Source organism: Pleuronectes platessa, chromosome 8 (assembly GCF_947347685.1).
Source record: "Pleuronectes platessa chromosome 8, fPlePla1.1, whole genome shotgun sequence".
Lineage (NCBI taxonomy): Eukaryota > Metazoa > Chordata > Actinopteri > Pleuronectiformes > Pleuronectidae > Pleuronectes > Pleuronectes platessa.
Genome location: NC_070633.1, coordinates 15,700,446 through 15,718,497, shown reverse-complemented (window position 1 = coordinate 15,718,497; position 18,052 = coordinate 15,700,446). Strand labels below are relative to the sequence as shown.

The 18,052-nt window shown below is 43.6% G+C and overlaps 1 protein-coding gene across 1 annotated transcript; it reads right to left on the bottom strand.

Annotated features, from left to right (window-relative positions):
- Nucleotides 1–76: 76 nt before the first annotated feature.
- si:ch211-168f7.5 (mucin-5AC) lies at nt 77–12,533 on the bottom strand. The gene is made up of 4 exons (XM_053428330.1): nt 12,261–12,533; nt 4,930–5,149; nt 3,731–3,976; nt 77–3,251 (listed from the first exon to the last, which is right to left on the bottom strand). Exons 1-4 carry the CDS (start codon nt 12,531–12,533, stop codon nt 829–831), a joined length of 3,162 nt encoding a protein of 1,053 aa, XP_053284305.1. The 3' UTR covers nt 77–828.
- Nucleotides 12,534–18,052: the final 5,519 nt, after the last annotated feature.

Sequence of the window (18,052 nt, the reverse complement as noted above, 5' to 3'; positions counted from 1 at the left end):
TCAGGGACAGCACAGTTTTGAATCTTTTTATTAATCATAAGCCTTAAGAAGCACATTTTGTCTCAAATAACTCGAGTAGTTTGAATCATTCAATATTTATTTGAAAATCCTGAGCACAATATCAAGTTAAAGAGTATTTGCTTGGTTTTGGTCTTTGTCTGGCCAATATGATTGTACTTCAGAGGGAATTGTAACCATAGACAAAGAGGAATATCACGTTCTCACAATAGCTGTGAACAATGAACAAGTCACAGAGCAGCATGCAGAGGGGGAGTGTACACATACACATTCATACTCATGGTTATAGGGGGATTTAAGCATATGTACTGGAGCTGATAGTATGAGTTCATATTAAATATTCTTTTCATGAGGCTACTATTAAAGCACAAACAAATCCAAGAATATTGTTACTGTGAAAATGTCAAATCCTCACATATACAGAAAGTTTTCATCACTGACATTTCTTTGTTGGCCATGGGACCAAATCCATTTAGTAGCCGTTTTGGTGGCTATTAAAATGGCTTTGTCAATAAAAATGTACAAAAACTTCACTGGAATCAATGCTGTGAACCAAGAACAATATCAGCACGTAATACAGACTCTTATGTGCCTGAGAGTGACTTCCATCATGGTGGTGAATGGAAGGACTGGCATATATTTGAATAACAGAACCACTTCATCTGTATATTTAATTACAAACATTGAAGTTTGAAGACTAAACATGATGGCGCTTCCTTTTACATGGAATGCAATGGCAGCCATCACTGGTGGTTTGAGCACAACACATGGAAGAATCCTCTACTGTCATAATTATTTATCGTACAAATGTCATTTTTTGGATGGCTTCCGTTTGAGACTCAGAGACCTCATGGAGCCAAACACTCTCCTCCCCAAGTCCCTCAGTGACCGAGAGCGCTGGAGGGGCATGCTTGGAGGAGGGGATGGAGAAAAGGAAGGGGAGGAGAGAGGGGAGAGCGAGTGGCAGCTGCCCTCTAGGCTCTGAGAGCGAGAGAGGTTAAAGAGGCTTGCAGTGGAGGACAGGCGTTTGTCGGCCTCCTTTTCTCTCAGCAGTCGGATCCCTTCGTCTCTGTTGCCCATGCCCCCTTGTCCCACGTCTAACGAGGACACCCAGTGTGGACGCTTCACAGGCTCCTCACTATAATGACGAGGCACCAGCAAACCTTGGGACTCACTCCTGAACAAAGCCCTTCTGGAAAGCCTGATGCTTGAGCTGCATCTCTCCCCGTCTTCTTTCCCCCTCTTCTTTGAGAACATGGGTGAGTTGTCTACTTTGGGCCTCTTGTCGTTCCTGCTGGATGAGGCCTTTGCCTTTCGATTCTCCCTTCTCCAGCTTCCAATGCTGTTCCTCCTCCATCCGTAGCCGTACTCAGCTCTGTCCATCTCCTCCCTTTCTTTGTCTGACTCCTTGCCCCAGAGGCGTCCTTCAAAACCCCTCCAGAGTTTGTTGGATGTCTTCCTTGGTGTCTGAGCAGCTGTTTGCTCCTTTTCCTCCTCCTCACCCCAAACAGAGCTGTATTCCTCTCTCTTGGCATAGCTGCTTACTGTGGCTGCCCTGATCAATTTATGAGAGGAATGCTTTCCTCTGTAAAGCCCATCTCCCTCTGCTCTCTTCCACCCACCACTGCCTCCACTTCCTCCACCACTATGCCGAAGGGATCCACTTCGTGTTTGATTGCTGCTGTGCTCTGAAGGAGAAGTCCTCGTATTGGTGTGGGGCAGGGAGCACTGGAAGGGTGCGTCCCGACGGAAAACAGAGAGTGGGGTGGCACCCAAGGGGGAGGGCTGGAGAGGCCGGGGAGGGGAGCGACCCCTGGTAGTGGAGCGGGAGGCAGGGGAGGAGGCTGTGGAAGAGGGAAGGTCGGATGGGGAAGGGATCTGCTGATAGTGGCAGTGTGAGGAGTAGTGGGGAGAGGGAATGTGGATGGACTGGTAAGGGTGTATGGGGCTGCTGGAGTGTGAGAGAGGAGGGGTGAGACTTGACTGAGATTGAGGTGAATGGGTGACACTGAGGGACAGCTGTATCGGTCTCTGGGGATTCAGGTTGTTCAGTCTAGCATAGTCATGCGACTGATCTGCCTGGGACGTCAGGTGAGATTTACTGTGACCCCTCGCGTCTCCTGCAGTATCTGTTTGGAAGCATTCAATATCAAGCTCCACACCTTGTTCCATCAGTCCAACCACCACAGCCCGGGAAAGGCCAGAGAGGCGAGAGATCTCTTCCACCATGGCGGAGTCTTCGCTTAACTTGGGACTGGAGCTGGACTCTTGGATCAAGCTGCTACGCTGAGACCCAGGAGCTGATGCAGCATTTGTACCAAACATTGATGGTCCAGCCTCGGGTGGAGCCGCACTGCTCCAGTCTAATGAGCGACAGAAGGATGACGATCCATATCCCGGACTGGGTCCAGACGCTGAAGTGACTTCCAGGGAACTGCGGTGACTCAGGCTGCTGGGACAAGTTGAAATGCGAGGGCGAGCTCTTAGTGCTGGGGTGGGTGTAACAGAGGAGAGCGATGAAGTGGAAGCAGTGGGAGCTGTAGTAACGTCAGCTCTCAAAGCTCCACAGCTGCCGTTTTTGGATTTGTCCACGGGTACCCGACCAGAATTTAAACCGGTGGCCAGGTTCAAGTTAACGTTGAGATGCAGATTTATGTTCAAGTCCTCTCCGGTTGCTGAAGGAAGGTTACCCAGATTAATTGAGTTCCTGGTGGCCTTTTTCCCAGAAGAGCTGAGGCTCACTCTGGCTGAGTTGCCCAACAGTGACTTACACGGAGTGATACTGCCTCCTGGGATTGTGGATGTTGTACTGCGGCTCTCAAAAGCAGAGAGAGACACGGTGGAACCATGGATTTTACCAGGAGTGCAAAGGCCTCTGTGTATGACCGGACCAGCGGTGGCAGCTGAGGAGAGGTCAGAGGTGGAGGAGGTGACCCGACCGTGGTACTGATGAGCCAGGCGAGAGATGTACTGCTCCAGCTGGGTGACGGAGGCCAGGGCGGTGGTCTGCTGAGGCAGCGCTGGGTCAGTGTTGGACTCCAGTGGTTCATCAAGTTGGGTCATCTCCGGATTCAGAGAGACGGATTGCTCCTGGCTCTGGGAGGTGAAGAGGGGGCTCTGGAGGGCGACGGCATGCAGGGGGCTGGGGTAGGGGTAAACCTCTTTGTTCCGACGGGACACCAGGTCAATGCAGTAACGAGGGTCCACTTGGGGCTTCAGATGAAGGGAGGAGGCTGAAGAAGAGGAAACAGGGTCAAGAAGTGGGAGGAGGGAAACAATCAAGGAATAGCTGAGTCCTGAGCAGAGGTCAGACAGAAAGCTCAGACCAGTTGATTCAAGGTCACTTGGTCCTGTAAGAGACAAGAGAAGGACATTTCACATATTATTTTTATTTTAGATTATCCCTCCCTTAATAAATAATAAACCTAGTTGTTCTCCTTCTATCTGCATGGGTTTTCTGCATGGTTTCTGGTTTTCTCCCACAGTCTAAAGCAGATTGGGATTGGGTTGATTGGAGACTCAACCCCCCACAACGTTACTGAATAAGAGGTGCAGATAATGGATGGATGGGATTCCCTAAATACATATCCAGCTACTCCCATCCATAAGACTTCCACTGCTTTGAAGTGTCTTCACTTATTCTTTATGAAGCAGCTTCAGCCGTGTACTGAAAATTGTATTTATTTAAAAGGATTTAAAAGACAAAGCTCACCTGAGACTGGGGTCGTCCCTGAGGGTTCTCGATCACCCTGGCTTTTTGGCAGTGCAGGCTGCTCCTGCTTCTGAACGGCACGTTCTGACCACAGGATGTCAGTGTTGTCTGTGGATGGAGGAACCTGCTCCCACAGTGTCAGAGGTCTGGTCGGTGGCACTGGCGGTGCTGGTCCTCCCACGGCTGCATCACTGGACACAGAGTAGCAAGAGTCTGACAGAGAGCTCCCGCTCACTGAATAGAAACCTTGACAAAAAGAGAGGAAAATGTATTGAGAACATCCAATAATTTCACATGTAGAGACTAATGGTGCGCTGACCACTTTGGTTCTTTATTTGCCTTATCGTTAATTCTCTTATATTCTCTTGTATTATTAAAGAAGCTCTAAATTAGGAATTGTACTCAGTCCTTGGCGGATTGCTATTTTTTCATGTGGGCTGTTCACATAGGCCTCTGTTGTCAAGGTAACTTAGTTTTACACTATCTGTCGGTCTGGTGGTTCTTTACTGGGAGGAATGTTGTCAGCACAGACAGTGTTTAGTTTGGACGTGTATAAAAAGAAATGGGGGACTTAGTGAGGCCAGTATAACCTTGCCAAATAATGACATCACCCACAGACACTAAAACTGTACTAACATCAATTCCAAGAGAAAGACACCAAAGTGCAGGATCCACCGTTTGACTAACAAGTATAACATGTTGGTTGTTGCAAAAATATCTGACTTAAAAATTTTGTAGAATAACACATTTTAACCTATGAAAACAAATTAAAAAATTAAAATTCAGAAGTATTGGATTTCGGGCTTTTAGGTTCTTGATAACATTTTAGGTAGACCCTAAAAGAAAGCCAAGATAATGCAATTAAAAAGACGGATCGCAGGAGTGCACAGCAGAGAGAGAAATGTCTGTGTTGGGTGTTGGGACATATGGACCCAAGTTACAATGAGACTGGATAAGAGTTTGTCAACACAGGCTGAAAAGTTGACAGCGAAAAATAAGCTGAATGAGTCAGTGCGAAGTCACAAAGAGTGCAAGTAAACAAAAGTAAAAAGAGAGTTGTTAATGTTTAATCGGACTTCTCTCACACAGGCTGCGTGTGTGTCTCAACAGAAGGTTTCAAACTGTTGGTTATCATACAGCTCAGGGTTGTTATCACACCCTGTCCAACCTTTTTTGGCCCCTGAACAAACATGTTTTACCTGAACTAGGTCTGGAGTCACTGTCCAGGTGGACCACACCACTGGGGTCTGGTGTCGGGGGAGAGAGCAGGTCAGAGGGAGCGTCCCAGGACAGAGTGGACCAGCGTGAATAACTTCCCCTTGCAGATGAGGAGTGGACTATCCCATCTGCTGAATTACTGCCACAGTCGTCTGCGCTGCTCTGACCGGGCAATGCCGTTATGTCAGAAGGAGAAGGAGCCTGGAAAAATAATGTGATACATCATGACTGGGCAGCACTGACGATTTTTTATATTCCAGTATCTTTTCCAAAATATTCAAATTGTGTGACATGACTTCATGTAAATACAACATTTATTTGAAAATGAGGAAAAACAATCAAATAAGGTCCAATACCATTTAAGATATTAGCGGCATTAAAAATATTACAGTAACAACTGTAATATAGTTTGACATTTGGTCACATTTAGTGCCGTAGGTTTATCGACAGGTATAACACACTCTGACACACATTACAGGGCTTCTTGGCAAAAATGAGATTTCATCACTGTGGAAGATTTCCCTTTACGAGCATATAAATGATCTCATAATGAAAGTGGCTGCACAGTACTTTCCATCTCTTAATTTATCTCATAGAAATCCGGTCGATATACACATGTTAGAACTCTACTGATTTATCAGTTGGCCGATGAAATCAGTTGATTTAAGTGTTAAACAGCATTTGTTTGACAATATGCGCTGATACGACAAATTATTTGGGGAAAAAACTAAGCAGACAATAGGTGGATTTGTTTGCATTTTACATTTGTACGTTATTTAACCTTTTTTACTACTTTCCAATTCTATATATTTGGTTGTATTTCTGTTTCCTTTAATTTAGTTATTTACCAGCTGATGTATCTGTATCTGTCATTTATTACTGTACAATACTGGTATCAGCACCAGGGCAGTGATTATTGTAGGTTATGTCTTGAACAGCTCAATTTTGACAATATGTTTAAAATCAGAATTATGTGATAAATTGGTGCAAAAATCACATAAAAAACATCTAAATGTTGAATAGGGAGACCACCATGCTTGTATAACCACATGTTATCTAACTGCTGAAATCCCATAGCTTAAGTCACATGATAACAAATCAAACCATCTCCAGAAGTGAAAGTAGAGGAAAATCTTCCAAAATATCAATATAATATTTTCTAAGTTAAAAGTAATGGGTATTAAATAGAAGATGTTGAGAAAATGCCACACATTTAATGTACGTATAGTTCTTTTTAACCACAGACAATAAGACCACAGCTTCTTGGAGGGACACAATTAGACCCGGGTGAAAGGACATGGAGCGTGGTGTGTCACATGGCATCATTTACCAGACCCACACCGGTGACGTCCCACCACGCTTACCGGAACCGTCAGGAATGAGGCCCCACACACAATAACAACAATCACTTCCCCAGGTTACCACTGTGCCTAAATTTCCAAGATTAACAAAGGCTTGTTAGAGTAACCCCTCTCCCCACCTCCTCCTCCAGTCATCCTCTAAATCCCCTGACCCACCCCGGCAGGACAGCAAGAGCCCCTGCATTAGACTGATGGGTCCAGACAACAGAGACACTGTGAGTGGCACTGATCAATCCTCTTGTTACTGCGGAAACAAAACAGGTAGTGAGTCAGGGCTGGGGGAGAGGAGGGGGGGATTCAGGGGATAATGGGAGAGAGACAGATGACGTAACAAAGAGCAGCCGGGGCGGCAGAAGGGAAGGGGGAAGGAAGAGAAGTGGGAGGAAGAGAGGTGGGAGGAAGAGTTGTAGACTTTGGCTTGTCTCAGGCTTATCTCAACTTTGGAAGATTAGAAGCCTTCCCCTCAATCCTGTACCCTCTTTTCCTTTTTAATTTGTGTTTTTCTGTGATGAAGCCTCAGTGGGTGACCAACAAATAAAACGCGAGGGACGAAAACAGAGACTGAGAAGTAAGAGTGAGTCACTGACTGAGTGAGGGCGGTAAGGGCCGGGAGGGAGGGAGGGACATTTGGGTGAGCGGTTGCCGGGTGAGAGAGAAGGGCATCTTGAAGGACCCCCACCTCCCCCACACTCCCCTTGACAAATAATCCCCCTCCCACCACTTCTGTAATATCCTTCGAGCCAGCCGCCCCCTGCTCACCATAGCTACAGCTGCTCGCTCTCCAACTCTCGCTCGCTTCTCCTCCCACACACAACCACCGCAGCACAACAGGCCCGGCAGAAATATTGAACTCATCCTCAGCCTGAAGTCGTACCAATCCAGTCTTGTTTTGACTCTCGCTCACATTTATTTCTGTCGTCTGTTCCGCTTTGCTATGAATCCCACTTTTAACTTCCTCTTCCTACTGCCACAGAAGTCAGCATATTTGTCATTCTGCACTTGTGTAGGCCTCACCTTTAGTGTCCCCCATCATTTCTTCAATTAAGTTGATTTAAAGATATGAACTAACCATTTCAAAAGTCCCTTGCGTGCAAACATCTGGAAGAAATACCTCCTGTCCCTTTTTTCTGACACTCTACTCATCTATGATATCTGTAACAGTATAGTGCACATTAGAGGGGATAATGTTACACAGAGACCAGTGAAAATAAACTAGGAACTATAAGTCATGGAGAAAAAGTCACAATATGTCCATCTGTAATGTGGAGAAGAAGCATAAAGCAAAAGAAAACGCTAACTAAACTAAAATACCCTTCATCCCTTTTTCTACGTCTCCATTTTATCTGTAAACAGCAGTAATGCACACAGCACATTAGGGGGTATACTGTTACACACACAGACCCGTGCATAACCAAATCATAGGTGGGTGACAGACCGGAAGGTGGGGGTCTGTAATATGATATCCCTTCGAGTGAGGGGGAAGCACAGCCTCTCCTTAACAATATGTATGGGTCGATTGGATAATAATGAAAGAGTGATGGCCGCTCTACAACACAGCACCTCCGATTAAGGGCGTTATGTCACTACAGTGAGACGAGTAGCAGCGGTTGCCATGTTGACGCAGAATAATTTGGTCAGACAGCGTAGGATGGAGCGAGTGTTTGGTGAGAAGCTCGTTCTACACAGCATGGTTTTGTATTGTTTCATGCATTATTAATGTGCCATTGAAATTTGAAGACATCAGCCCACTTTGGTGCATCTCAAGCTCCGTCACCAAGTGGAGTGATGCTCTCCACCTTCGCCCAAACATTCAGGTGGATCTTCCAAAGTGTCAATGCTGCAGACTGTTTTTTTCTTTTCTTTTCTTTCTTTCTTCGGTGAGATCAGAAGGATCCTGAGGCTAACAAAAAAAAAAAACACAGACAAAAGCTTTGTCACTCCACAAGTCAAGGTAATGACTCCCCGTGTAAGATGATGCTTTCCAAGACCAGACCTAATTCGAAGACTGGCTGCCTCAGTAGGCACAAACACACACTACTACACTTTTAAGAACACAAAGGCAATGAATTCTCATCACATTGAGGAACTAATAAGATTATCAAAATACTTGCCAATTAATTTTCTATCCATCAAACACCTGACTAATGTTGCAGCTCTATTATACGTGAATCATAAGAAGCTCTTCTAACTCCAAATTGACCATTTGCGTCAATTTGAGTGTGAATGCTTGTCTCTCTCTGCATTTTGTGATCGGCTGGTGAACTGTCCATAGTGTACTCTGCCTTTCACCCAATGTCAAATGGGATTCGCTCCAGGCCCCCCCCCCCTCTCTCAAAGGATAAGCAGTATAGAAAATGGACAGATAAGAAGCTCTTCTACTTCTGCCCTTCCTGTCCTCTGTGAGCTTTATTCAGTGAAGGGAATTTTTAAACACCGAGTGGCAATTCACCGACTTTGCCTTGACACACACTCTGAGGCAAGAATAGTGGCTGATAAACATGTTGCACACCGAGAATTCAACTCCTATTTGACTTTACACAATATATTCGAAATATATCATTTGGTAAATCCGACATCGCTCGGGCTCCATCGAGAAAACTTAAAAAATAGGATGTGCAGGTGGTTTCTGGAACAAGTTATACCCATTATCTTCTTCACGTGCCATGCAATAGGACTTGCAGGACCGTGACAAGCACCAACCAATCATTCGGTACAAGTGGAATGATTGGTCGGTGTACCCGTCTGTCAATAGCCAACCTGCCTACCTGTGCGCCCCCGGCCCATCAGTCTAAAAAAGCTGTAGAGCCATACACCACTGAAGCAAAGATGATAGCCAGAAGTAAGCGAGTGAGTCGGCTTCTCCCAGTTGTCAGGCAGGGCACGTCCATGTGTTTTTGGAGCTTTGACGAGAGAGCAGATGGGGGTAGGATGTTTCGTTTGCATAATTTCAAAGTGTAGTCTCACCAGCTTTTCCCTCGTTACCAACCCCAGCTTGAAGTAGTCATGATATATTATATGCAAACGAAATGTGTTCTCTTCAAACAAACAATGCCGACAACCTGAAACCTGCATGCCTCACAAACGCTGGAAATCATCACAGGGTTGAAACCATGAACGAGTCGTTATAAATTGGATTTTTCCATCAAAGATGACGCCACCCAGCCATAATCCCAACCTGCCAAATATGGATCAGCACAGTGATGACTCCTGCTCTCTCTCCCTCCCTCCTTCCCTCTGCTAAAAGTTGAATCACATTTCAAGAGTTTAATACCAAAACAATCTGGTGTTAAAGTCAAATGCATAATGTTGTGAGTCACCTAATTCTCAGCTTCCAAAATATTTTATATTTCCGAAAGCAGAAATGAAATGAATGTGTGTGGATGAAACCTTTAGTTTTCCACCTTTATGGTCATAAATAAAAACATAAAATGTTCAACTCACATGTTCTCTCTCGAACATGTCACTCTTGCAACAACAATTTGTGTATTTATTTATCTTTTGTGTATTTGTGTGTATTTGTGTCGTGTGTTTGTGTTGGCGGAGGCCGGCGCGGGCAAAGGGCAGACTGCCAGCCTCACCCGGCCACACCGGCAGCTCCCTTCAGAGGTGAGAATGAGCAATGCTGCTCGGCCTCTCAGCAGGATCTCTCAGCACCACGGAGGAAAACTACAGTGGGTGGGCGGTGAGGAAGGCAGCACGTTATGAGCCACACTTCCATGCAGATGCCCCCGCTCTGATGGGAACGCAACTTCTGGCCCTGCACCGGTGAACACAGATTTGACTAAGTCAAGTTGTTCTCTCTAGATAAAATATACTGTCCTCCAAGAACGTCCTCAGCTGCAGCATTGGCTAAAACAGGACATGCATTAATGTGCTGCAGGCTGCTGACTCATACCACTCATTGGTATCGAGCAAACACAGTCACAGTGTAATAACACTCTGCGCAAAGTGACCATGATAAAGTAACCGTGCTTCATGTGGATGACAATTAGATGCCCGTTGATGGAGCCAAGCGTTTATTGCAAAACACAGAAAACTCCCAGCTCTAGCAGATCACGAACACAACGTGCCAATCTGGAAATGATCCAGAGATAATCCAAGAGAGGCTGATGCATTAGAAACAACACGCAAGTCACTACAGCGCTCTGCACTGTGTGCAGTGCAGGGAAACAAACTGCTCAGTCCACAGGAAAAACGTGTTTCTGAACCCGCTGCACATCACTGCGTCTTCACTTTCTGCTCATGAGAGACTTTAATACTGGAAGAGGATCATTCTCTGCAAACTGCTGCACTCGATCGTTTATCTTTGCCTTGTCCAACAGACCAAAACTTAAATCTGTTCATTGTAAAGAAAAGCAATAAAACATCACATTATAGCGGTGCCAAGAAGTCTCTCCAATGTTTCTATTAAATTCTATTTGTATCATCTCAAAGCAAAACAAACATCATCTCAAGGCACTTTTTCATGGTAAGGTCGAAACCCTTCAATTTTATAGAGGAACCCGACAGTTCCCACAACAAGAAACAAACATTGCTGTTGAATCTGGAAAGGAAAAAACTCGATGATTCATCCATGCCGTGAGAAACTCAGAACAAACCAAAGCTGTCATGCCAATGGTGTGTATCATCTGGGAGCGACCCACAGACAGAGTCTTGGTGCATCACCTCGAATTTTAACTTTACAGGAAAAAAACAAGTTATGTCCTGCACAGATATGACGCCACACTATTTCCGGTGATTTCACCATTTTTACTTCAGTTGACATTTGTTTGTCTGTAAACAGGATTATGCTTTTAACTACTGAACGTACTTCCACAAAACTTGATGGAAGGATGTGGTGGGGGTCAGGGAAGAATCCACCATGTTTTGGATCTGGACCAGGGCTTAAGAATCTTCTGGAGACAGGACGTTTGGACATTTTCACCAATTTCCCAGAGAATAATTGATGGACAGAATCTTACTTAGGGGGCTGATATTTATGAGTGTCTGAAATTTGCTGCAGATCCAAATGTGACCGATCTGGATCTAGTGAATTTAAATGTTTCATTGGGGGACTGTTGGTTCTTGGCAGAGGCATGTGCCCTACTGAGCGCCATTCTAGTTTCTCTATTCAGTCCTATACTGTCTTTTCTAAGTTTGCATCTTGGTGACTTTCCAGGTTCATCTTTAGTTCACGTTCAGTAATAATGGAGAGGAGCGACTGCAGTCTCTGTCTCCAGGCCTCGGGATGGGACCTGCTCACATCCTGTCCTGTATTACCACTCACATTCCCCACATTCTCGTCACAAAGAGACCTGCATATCCATTTCAGGACAAGGCTGGGAAATGGGTTTCTTTTTACTGGTGAGCCTGGGATCAAACAGCTAGCTAAAGGTCACTCTCACACTCGAGCATCCAGGATTTTTACAGCAAAGAGATCAAAACTGCACTTTTAGCTCGGGCAACGAGAGCCCGGCTTCACATTTTGAATTCAAACCGGGTGCCAAAGTGACCTTTCGAGCTGATGAGCAGCTTACTGGCCAGAGCCAAACAATGCAGCAGTGTCTGGTTGCTGGGTGGTTGAATTAGTATCGACACTTGATTACAACGCAGACTGTGTCCCATCCCATCCTCCTGTGTAACCTTGAGGCAGGGCGCCGTGCCAGGCAGCCTGGAGCTGGTCCTGGTTCCCTGACCTCAATGACATTTGCTCCATGTGACGGTCACACGCTGCCGCTGTGTGTAATGACCGGGCTGCATGCTCGGATGGTCCCTGGCACCATCTCAACCCATTGGGTATTCAGCTCTGGGCACAGCCATGCGCCAACAGGCAGCGATAAAATCTGTCTACCGAGCCGCAGAGGGACCGGCTTGTTGGCAGATCACCGGCACCCTGGCTTCAATATTTAACCATCTCGTCATGTAGCCTGGAGAACCGGGCTACGAGCTGACAGATGCACGGACTGACTGACCTGTTGCCGGCGGGATGTGGCAGAGCCGTGTTCGGCGTCCGAGGCGGCGCACTCCGGGGTTCCATCCTCCACCTCTGGCCGCCGCTCCTCGACGTTGGCGGCAGCTTCGGCGGGGGCTCGGTCCTCCAGAGCGACTTCCACCATCTCCAGGTGTTTGCACCTGAGCAGCTCCAGCTCCAGCACCCCGGCAAGTGTCGCTTTCAGGCGCTCGCCAATGCGGACGCGCTCGGTGCCCGACCAGAGCGAGTTCACGCAGCTGCGGCGGCCGGCCATCCTCGTCGAGGTGCCGGCAGGCGGAGCGGGGGCGCACCGCTGACCACCGTCCGTGGAATGGAATGGAGGAGAGGGGTGAACGGGCTAGGGTCCGACCTCAGGTGGAGCAGCACAGGTGCGGAGCAGCAACATGGTGGTCACACAAATTAACGACATTAGTGAAAACACAGCCACGACCGTCTGTAACATGCCATGCAGCCACAGCTTCACGCAGCCCCGCTGACTGGAACAAGCCTGGAACCGATGAATCCAGCGGGAAGGACCATGAACGAACCGCGGCTCACATCAACCCTGGTCCCTCGGGCTTCTGATGACATAGTCCCGCTAGTGTCACTTCCAAGCTCCGGTGGAGGCTCCACGTTGCCGGACTCAGTGTGCTGCGTCTCCCGGTGCGAGTGAGACGATACCACGGAGCGACTGATGGAGGCGATCACGTTACATGCGGGAGCAGGCGGCGGGGGGAGGAGCCTCTGCTGCGGTGCTGCACGCTGATTGGTCGCCGAAGTTTTTCGAATGGAGGCTCGGGAAGAAAAATCCTTGAAGATCAGTTCAGAGAGAAACTCTATTCACTCTATATCTAATCTCACTGTGTATTGATCTACTATCAGTCTGTCATTATATGAGCTTTCACACAATTCTGTAGAGATCCAATGTTGAGAATATCTCTTATAATTATCTCTTATTTCATTCTAATTATTAAGATATTACACGTGTACATACATGTATTGCTATGGACCATGTGTAGTGTTTTGATTTTTTTTTCTATTATGACGTCTATCTTATATTTCAAATGTTGATTATGATGTGCAGTTAATATAGAGTATTAATTAAGTTTTAAGTTCACTTTTTAAGCTTTTTGTTTTAGGTGATCCCATCCTCTATGATCATTGTTAAAAGCACTGAAATAAAATGTATCATTATTATTATCATATTTTTCGTCTTCTTATTTTTACACAGTTTCCTTTTGGAAAGACTTTATGCATACGCTTACGAAGTGCTACACAAATTAAATATATTGTATAGTATTATAATATGACAATAAAGTAATAATAAGAGTGCCTCGGCCCACCAACACAGGCGTTTATCTGCAGGTTAGACCCCATGTGACTAGATGGAGGTGGAGGTGTCCTGGGAGTTATCCCATCCCACCAAGCTCTGCCATAGTTTCCTTCATGGGGAGGCTGCACTTCTAATCAGATAATTCAAGCCGGAACCTCTTGTCAGTCTATCATGATTTACTGCAGGGAGCCATTGTTAATGTTGTTAGTAACACTCAATCTCTGCTGTGACGTAGACCTATTAGTCACACAAATATTTTGATCATTAGTAACCTGAGATGACACTGTCTTCTGCAAGAAATCTATGTCAAACATCTTTAACCTATGTTACTTTGGTTTATATTGGGTTGATCAAATCACCACAAAACTATACCTGACACAGTAGATATTGAGTGTGTATTATTATTTATACAGTAGGTGTGCGCTATATTAATTTGTGTGCACCAGACTTTGAGGTGAAAGGAAACACACAGTGTTGGAGGAAGTAATAAAAAATTACCAAAGTACAAACAAATACACAAAAATGTCCTAGAGTAAAAGTATCACATTCAATTTTCACCTCAAGAAAAGCAAGTAATGTTACCCCATTACCACCCCATAAGTATTTGCCAAGTGGAGTCTATTCCTGAATGCAACTACTCTATCAATAACTGTGCATATTTTGTTTAATACAAGAACAACACAGTTGTCATATTAATAATTTATACTACAGATGATGCTACTGAAATCACAATCCTGAGCAAAGATTTAGAGGAGTTGAACGTAAAGATATTTCTTGATATATGTCATGGAGTAAAAGTAAAGAATACCCAAAAAATAAATCTACTACAAGTAAAGTGGAGATACATGAAATATTTATTTAAGTACAGTAACTAAGTAAATATGAACTATTTCGTTACAGCCCAACAGCTCAGACACCATCATTTATCTTTCATGAGATTCAAATTATTTTAACATATCTTTAAACATTAAGTATTTCAAACCAGTCACTACTTTAATTTTGTAAACATCAGCTATATCGCTATATACTATAGCTCTATATACTCACCTGTTTCCTCTAATGAATGAATAAAGTCCAGTTTTAAAGACAAAAGGAGTATACAGCCTTCTTTTTGAGGAGAAAATATCAGCATTACTAGTTCACAGAGGCAGCCAGAAGAAAGTAAAATAGGACTTTGAAATACTGTACAACAGGTGAAGTGGTGCTACATTTAATCCAGCAGAGGGCGATCTTCAACTACAAACTATAAACTATATACTATAAACTATAAACTATAAACTATAAACTATAAACTATATATTACAAACTATAAACTATAAACTATAAACTATAAACAACAAATAACAAACTCTAAACTCTAAACTCTAAACTATTGACTATAAGCTTTAACTATAAAATATAAACTATAGATTACAAACTGTAAACCATAAACCGTAAACCGTAAACCATAGTGTATAAAGTATAAAGTATAAAGTATAAAGTATAAAGTATAAATTATAAACTACAAATTATATATGACATACTTTAAACTACAAACTACTGAGCAAACTCTTTCCGCATATTAAGATTATTTGACTTGCTAATCATCCAATTGGTCATTTTAACAACAGTGTGAGCTTCGACAGGAAAGGCATGTGTTACTGATAACATTAGATATGGCTCTGTTGTTAGTGTGCCAGGAAGCCATGGCAGTGTGAAAGCGAAGAAGCAAAAACAGCAGCAGGATCACCCAGAGGCTGAGGCAGCTGCATGAAATTCATTCTTTGGTCTTACAAGTATGTGATGAATATCAAACCGAATTTTGAAATGAAAAATGGCATTGAAAGGTTAAAATCTAATTTAAAATTAAATGTGTCCAGCACTGTGAATCTTGTAAGACGTTAGTAGCCAAGGTTGGCAACTACTGGGTTATTCTCTAACAGGTCAGTAGGTTTTTAAAGCATGTTAAATCATCCAGTATCTAAAATCCAAAAATATAAAAGTAACTTTTAAGTAAGGCTGTCAAATATTTGTAGAAAAGTAGAAAATATTTTCTCTGAAGTGTGTATCAAAAGCAGCATAGAAGGAGACGAACACACACACACGATAATTTGTCCATCTTCTTATAATGTTTAGTTCCTCACAGAAATCAGCAGGTGGTTTGGCCTAGTCATTAGGGAGCTTGTTGTCCAACATGAAGGACCCGGATTCAATCCCCACTCTTTCCCATCTTCAAATTGGCAATATACTGAACTCTTACAATTGGCAGGATTTCTCCTATTAATTGCAAAATATCTTACACTATGTAAATTAAATTAATTAAATATAAAAACAGAAAAATTAAATTGAAAATAAAAAAAATAAGCTTCGGGCGCAATTCCTGCGCAATGGCCTTCTACGCAGGAAGCCCATTAAAAAAAAATAAAAAAATAAAAAAAAAGAATAAAATTAATTAAAAAAATAAAATAATCCTGGGCAGTCCGCTTCTGCGCAGGAAGTGCGCACTTTACTTCTGCGCAGGATTAAAACATTTATTTTAATTAAATTAAAACAAATGATTAAATATATAAAAATTAAATAACAGAAAATAAATGAAAAGTAAATTTTCACCACATTCTTATTTTCTGCAAATTTTGGTAAGAGCATGTTAAAGCCCTCAAGAAGCCAATTAATTTGCCTGAAAAATTATAATAATAATCCTTGCAATTTCAATAGGGTCTCAATCTCTGTAAGTGCCTGTCAGTGCTCGGGCCCTAAAAAGCATTTTTGTAAGGTTTCAAGCCTTAGTGTTAGAGTTTTCCATGATTGAAATCATTAAAAAAAAAAAAAAAAAAAAAGGGTTTTGAGTTATTTATATATATACGAAACTATTTATATATACAGAACTTTGAGGAGGTACAACTGCATCTTACTGCGGTTTGATATTCCAGAGTTGAGTTTAATGTTTTCAGTTTTAAAGTTTTTTTATTTCCCCACACGTTGTCACATGTGCTTTTCCATGCTCTTCTAAAGCCTAGTGGCACTTATAAAATGCAATAAATGGGTTGATAGGGATTCAGTGGCTATGGTTTAGAGTGGGTCGTCCACTGACCAGAAAGTTGGTAGTTCCTTCTCCATATCCTCAGTTTGCATTCCAAAGTGTCCTCGGCCAAGATACTGATATAGTCTACCTTACAGTTGTACTGACAGTGTATGAGTGGTGTGAAATGCTGTATGAATGTGTACGTTAATGTTTAAATGTGAGATGGAATGTAAAGCACTTTGAGTGGTTAATATTGTTGGTGTAACAGTCAAGAGGGGTTTTCAGTTATTTAATCAGAAATTAATAAAATATTAATATGATAATAACTTTAAACTGAGGGGACCAACCTTCAGAGGAAGGGAAAGAAGCCAATTCACTTTGGCACACTCGGTCTCATAAAGAATTACTATCAATATGGAGCTCTGGTAAATAACTAACTTGATAAATATAACCAAAATCACCACATCAGTAGTCAGCAGAGGTTTAATGGTTTGGAGTTCTACTGAGCAGATTCATCATTAGCCAAATTTAATGTGAATGAACGGATGAACAAGGCCCAACAATATAAAAGTAGATAAGTATAGTCTATTTACCATTTAAGTAAAAGCAACTGTATATGAAAAACCAGCAGCTATAGTGAAGTAAATGGACAGATACTCAGGTCCCATTTGCTGCTACAGTTTGGAGATACTACCCCTGAAAGACATGTGGGGGGTGTAATAAGGATGATGATGATTGGAGCATGGCTTTGAGGTCAAAGGTCAGGATTTAACTTAATGTTTGCAACAAATCTTATCACGAAGGAGCCACCAGCCGTGTCTGAAGACTTAGGTTACTGTGGATCATCACTGTCATGTGTTGTTTATGCTCTTCATATGCTGGACTGCCCTTGTTACTCTTGTGTTCTCCTCTCTCTGTGTGTGTGTGTGTGTGTGTGTGTGTGTGTGTGTGTGTGTGTGTGTGTGTGTGTGTGTGTACGTGTGTGCGTGAAAGTGGCGCTGTACTGTCTCAAGTAGATGTGAGAATGCTCTGCGGATAACCAGTACGTGTGAATCTGTTCCGAACCAGTGAGGAGGGAACACACACACACAAACACACACACACACACACACACACACACACACACACACACACACACACACAGAGTCGTGTCTCCATAACTTCAGAGGACATTACATTGACTTACATTTAACCTAAACCTGACTCTAAAACATGTCTTCATCGTAAAATGTAATGGTTTTCGTTTCTGGTGATTTGCTCCCATTATGTGACTGTTGTGACACAACAACATAAGTAATAACTGAAACATACACATACACACACACACACTCACTGATGCACCCCTGCATCCTCGCGCTGCCCATCAGGCCTCAGCCGCGGCAGTGTGGTGTTTTTGTTTGTGGGTGTCACATTTTGACTCCTCCCAGCTCCGCGGCCTATAAAACTTCACCGCTCACAG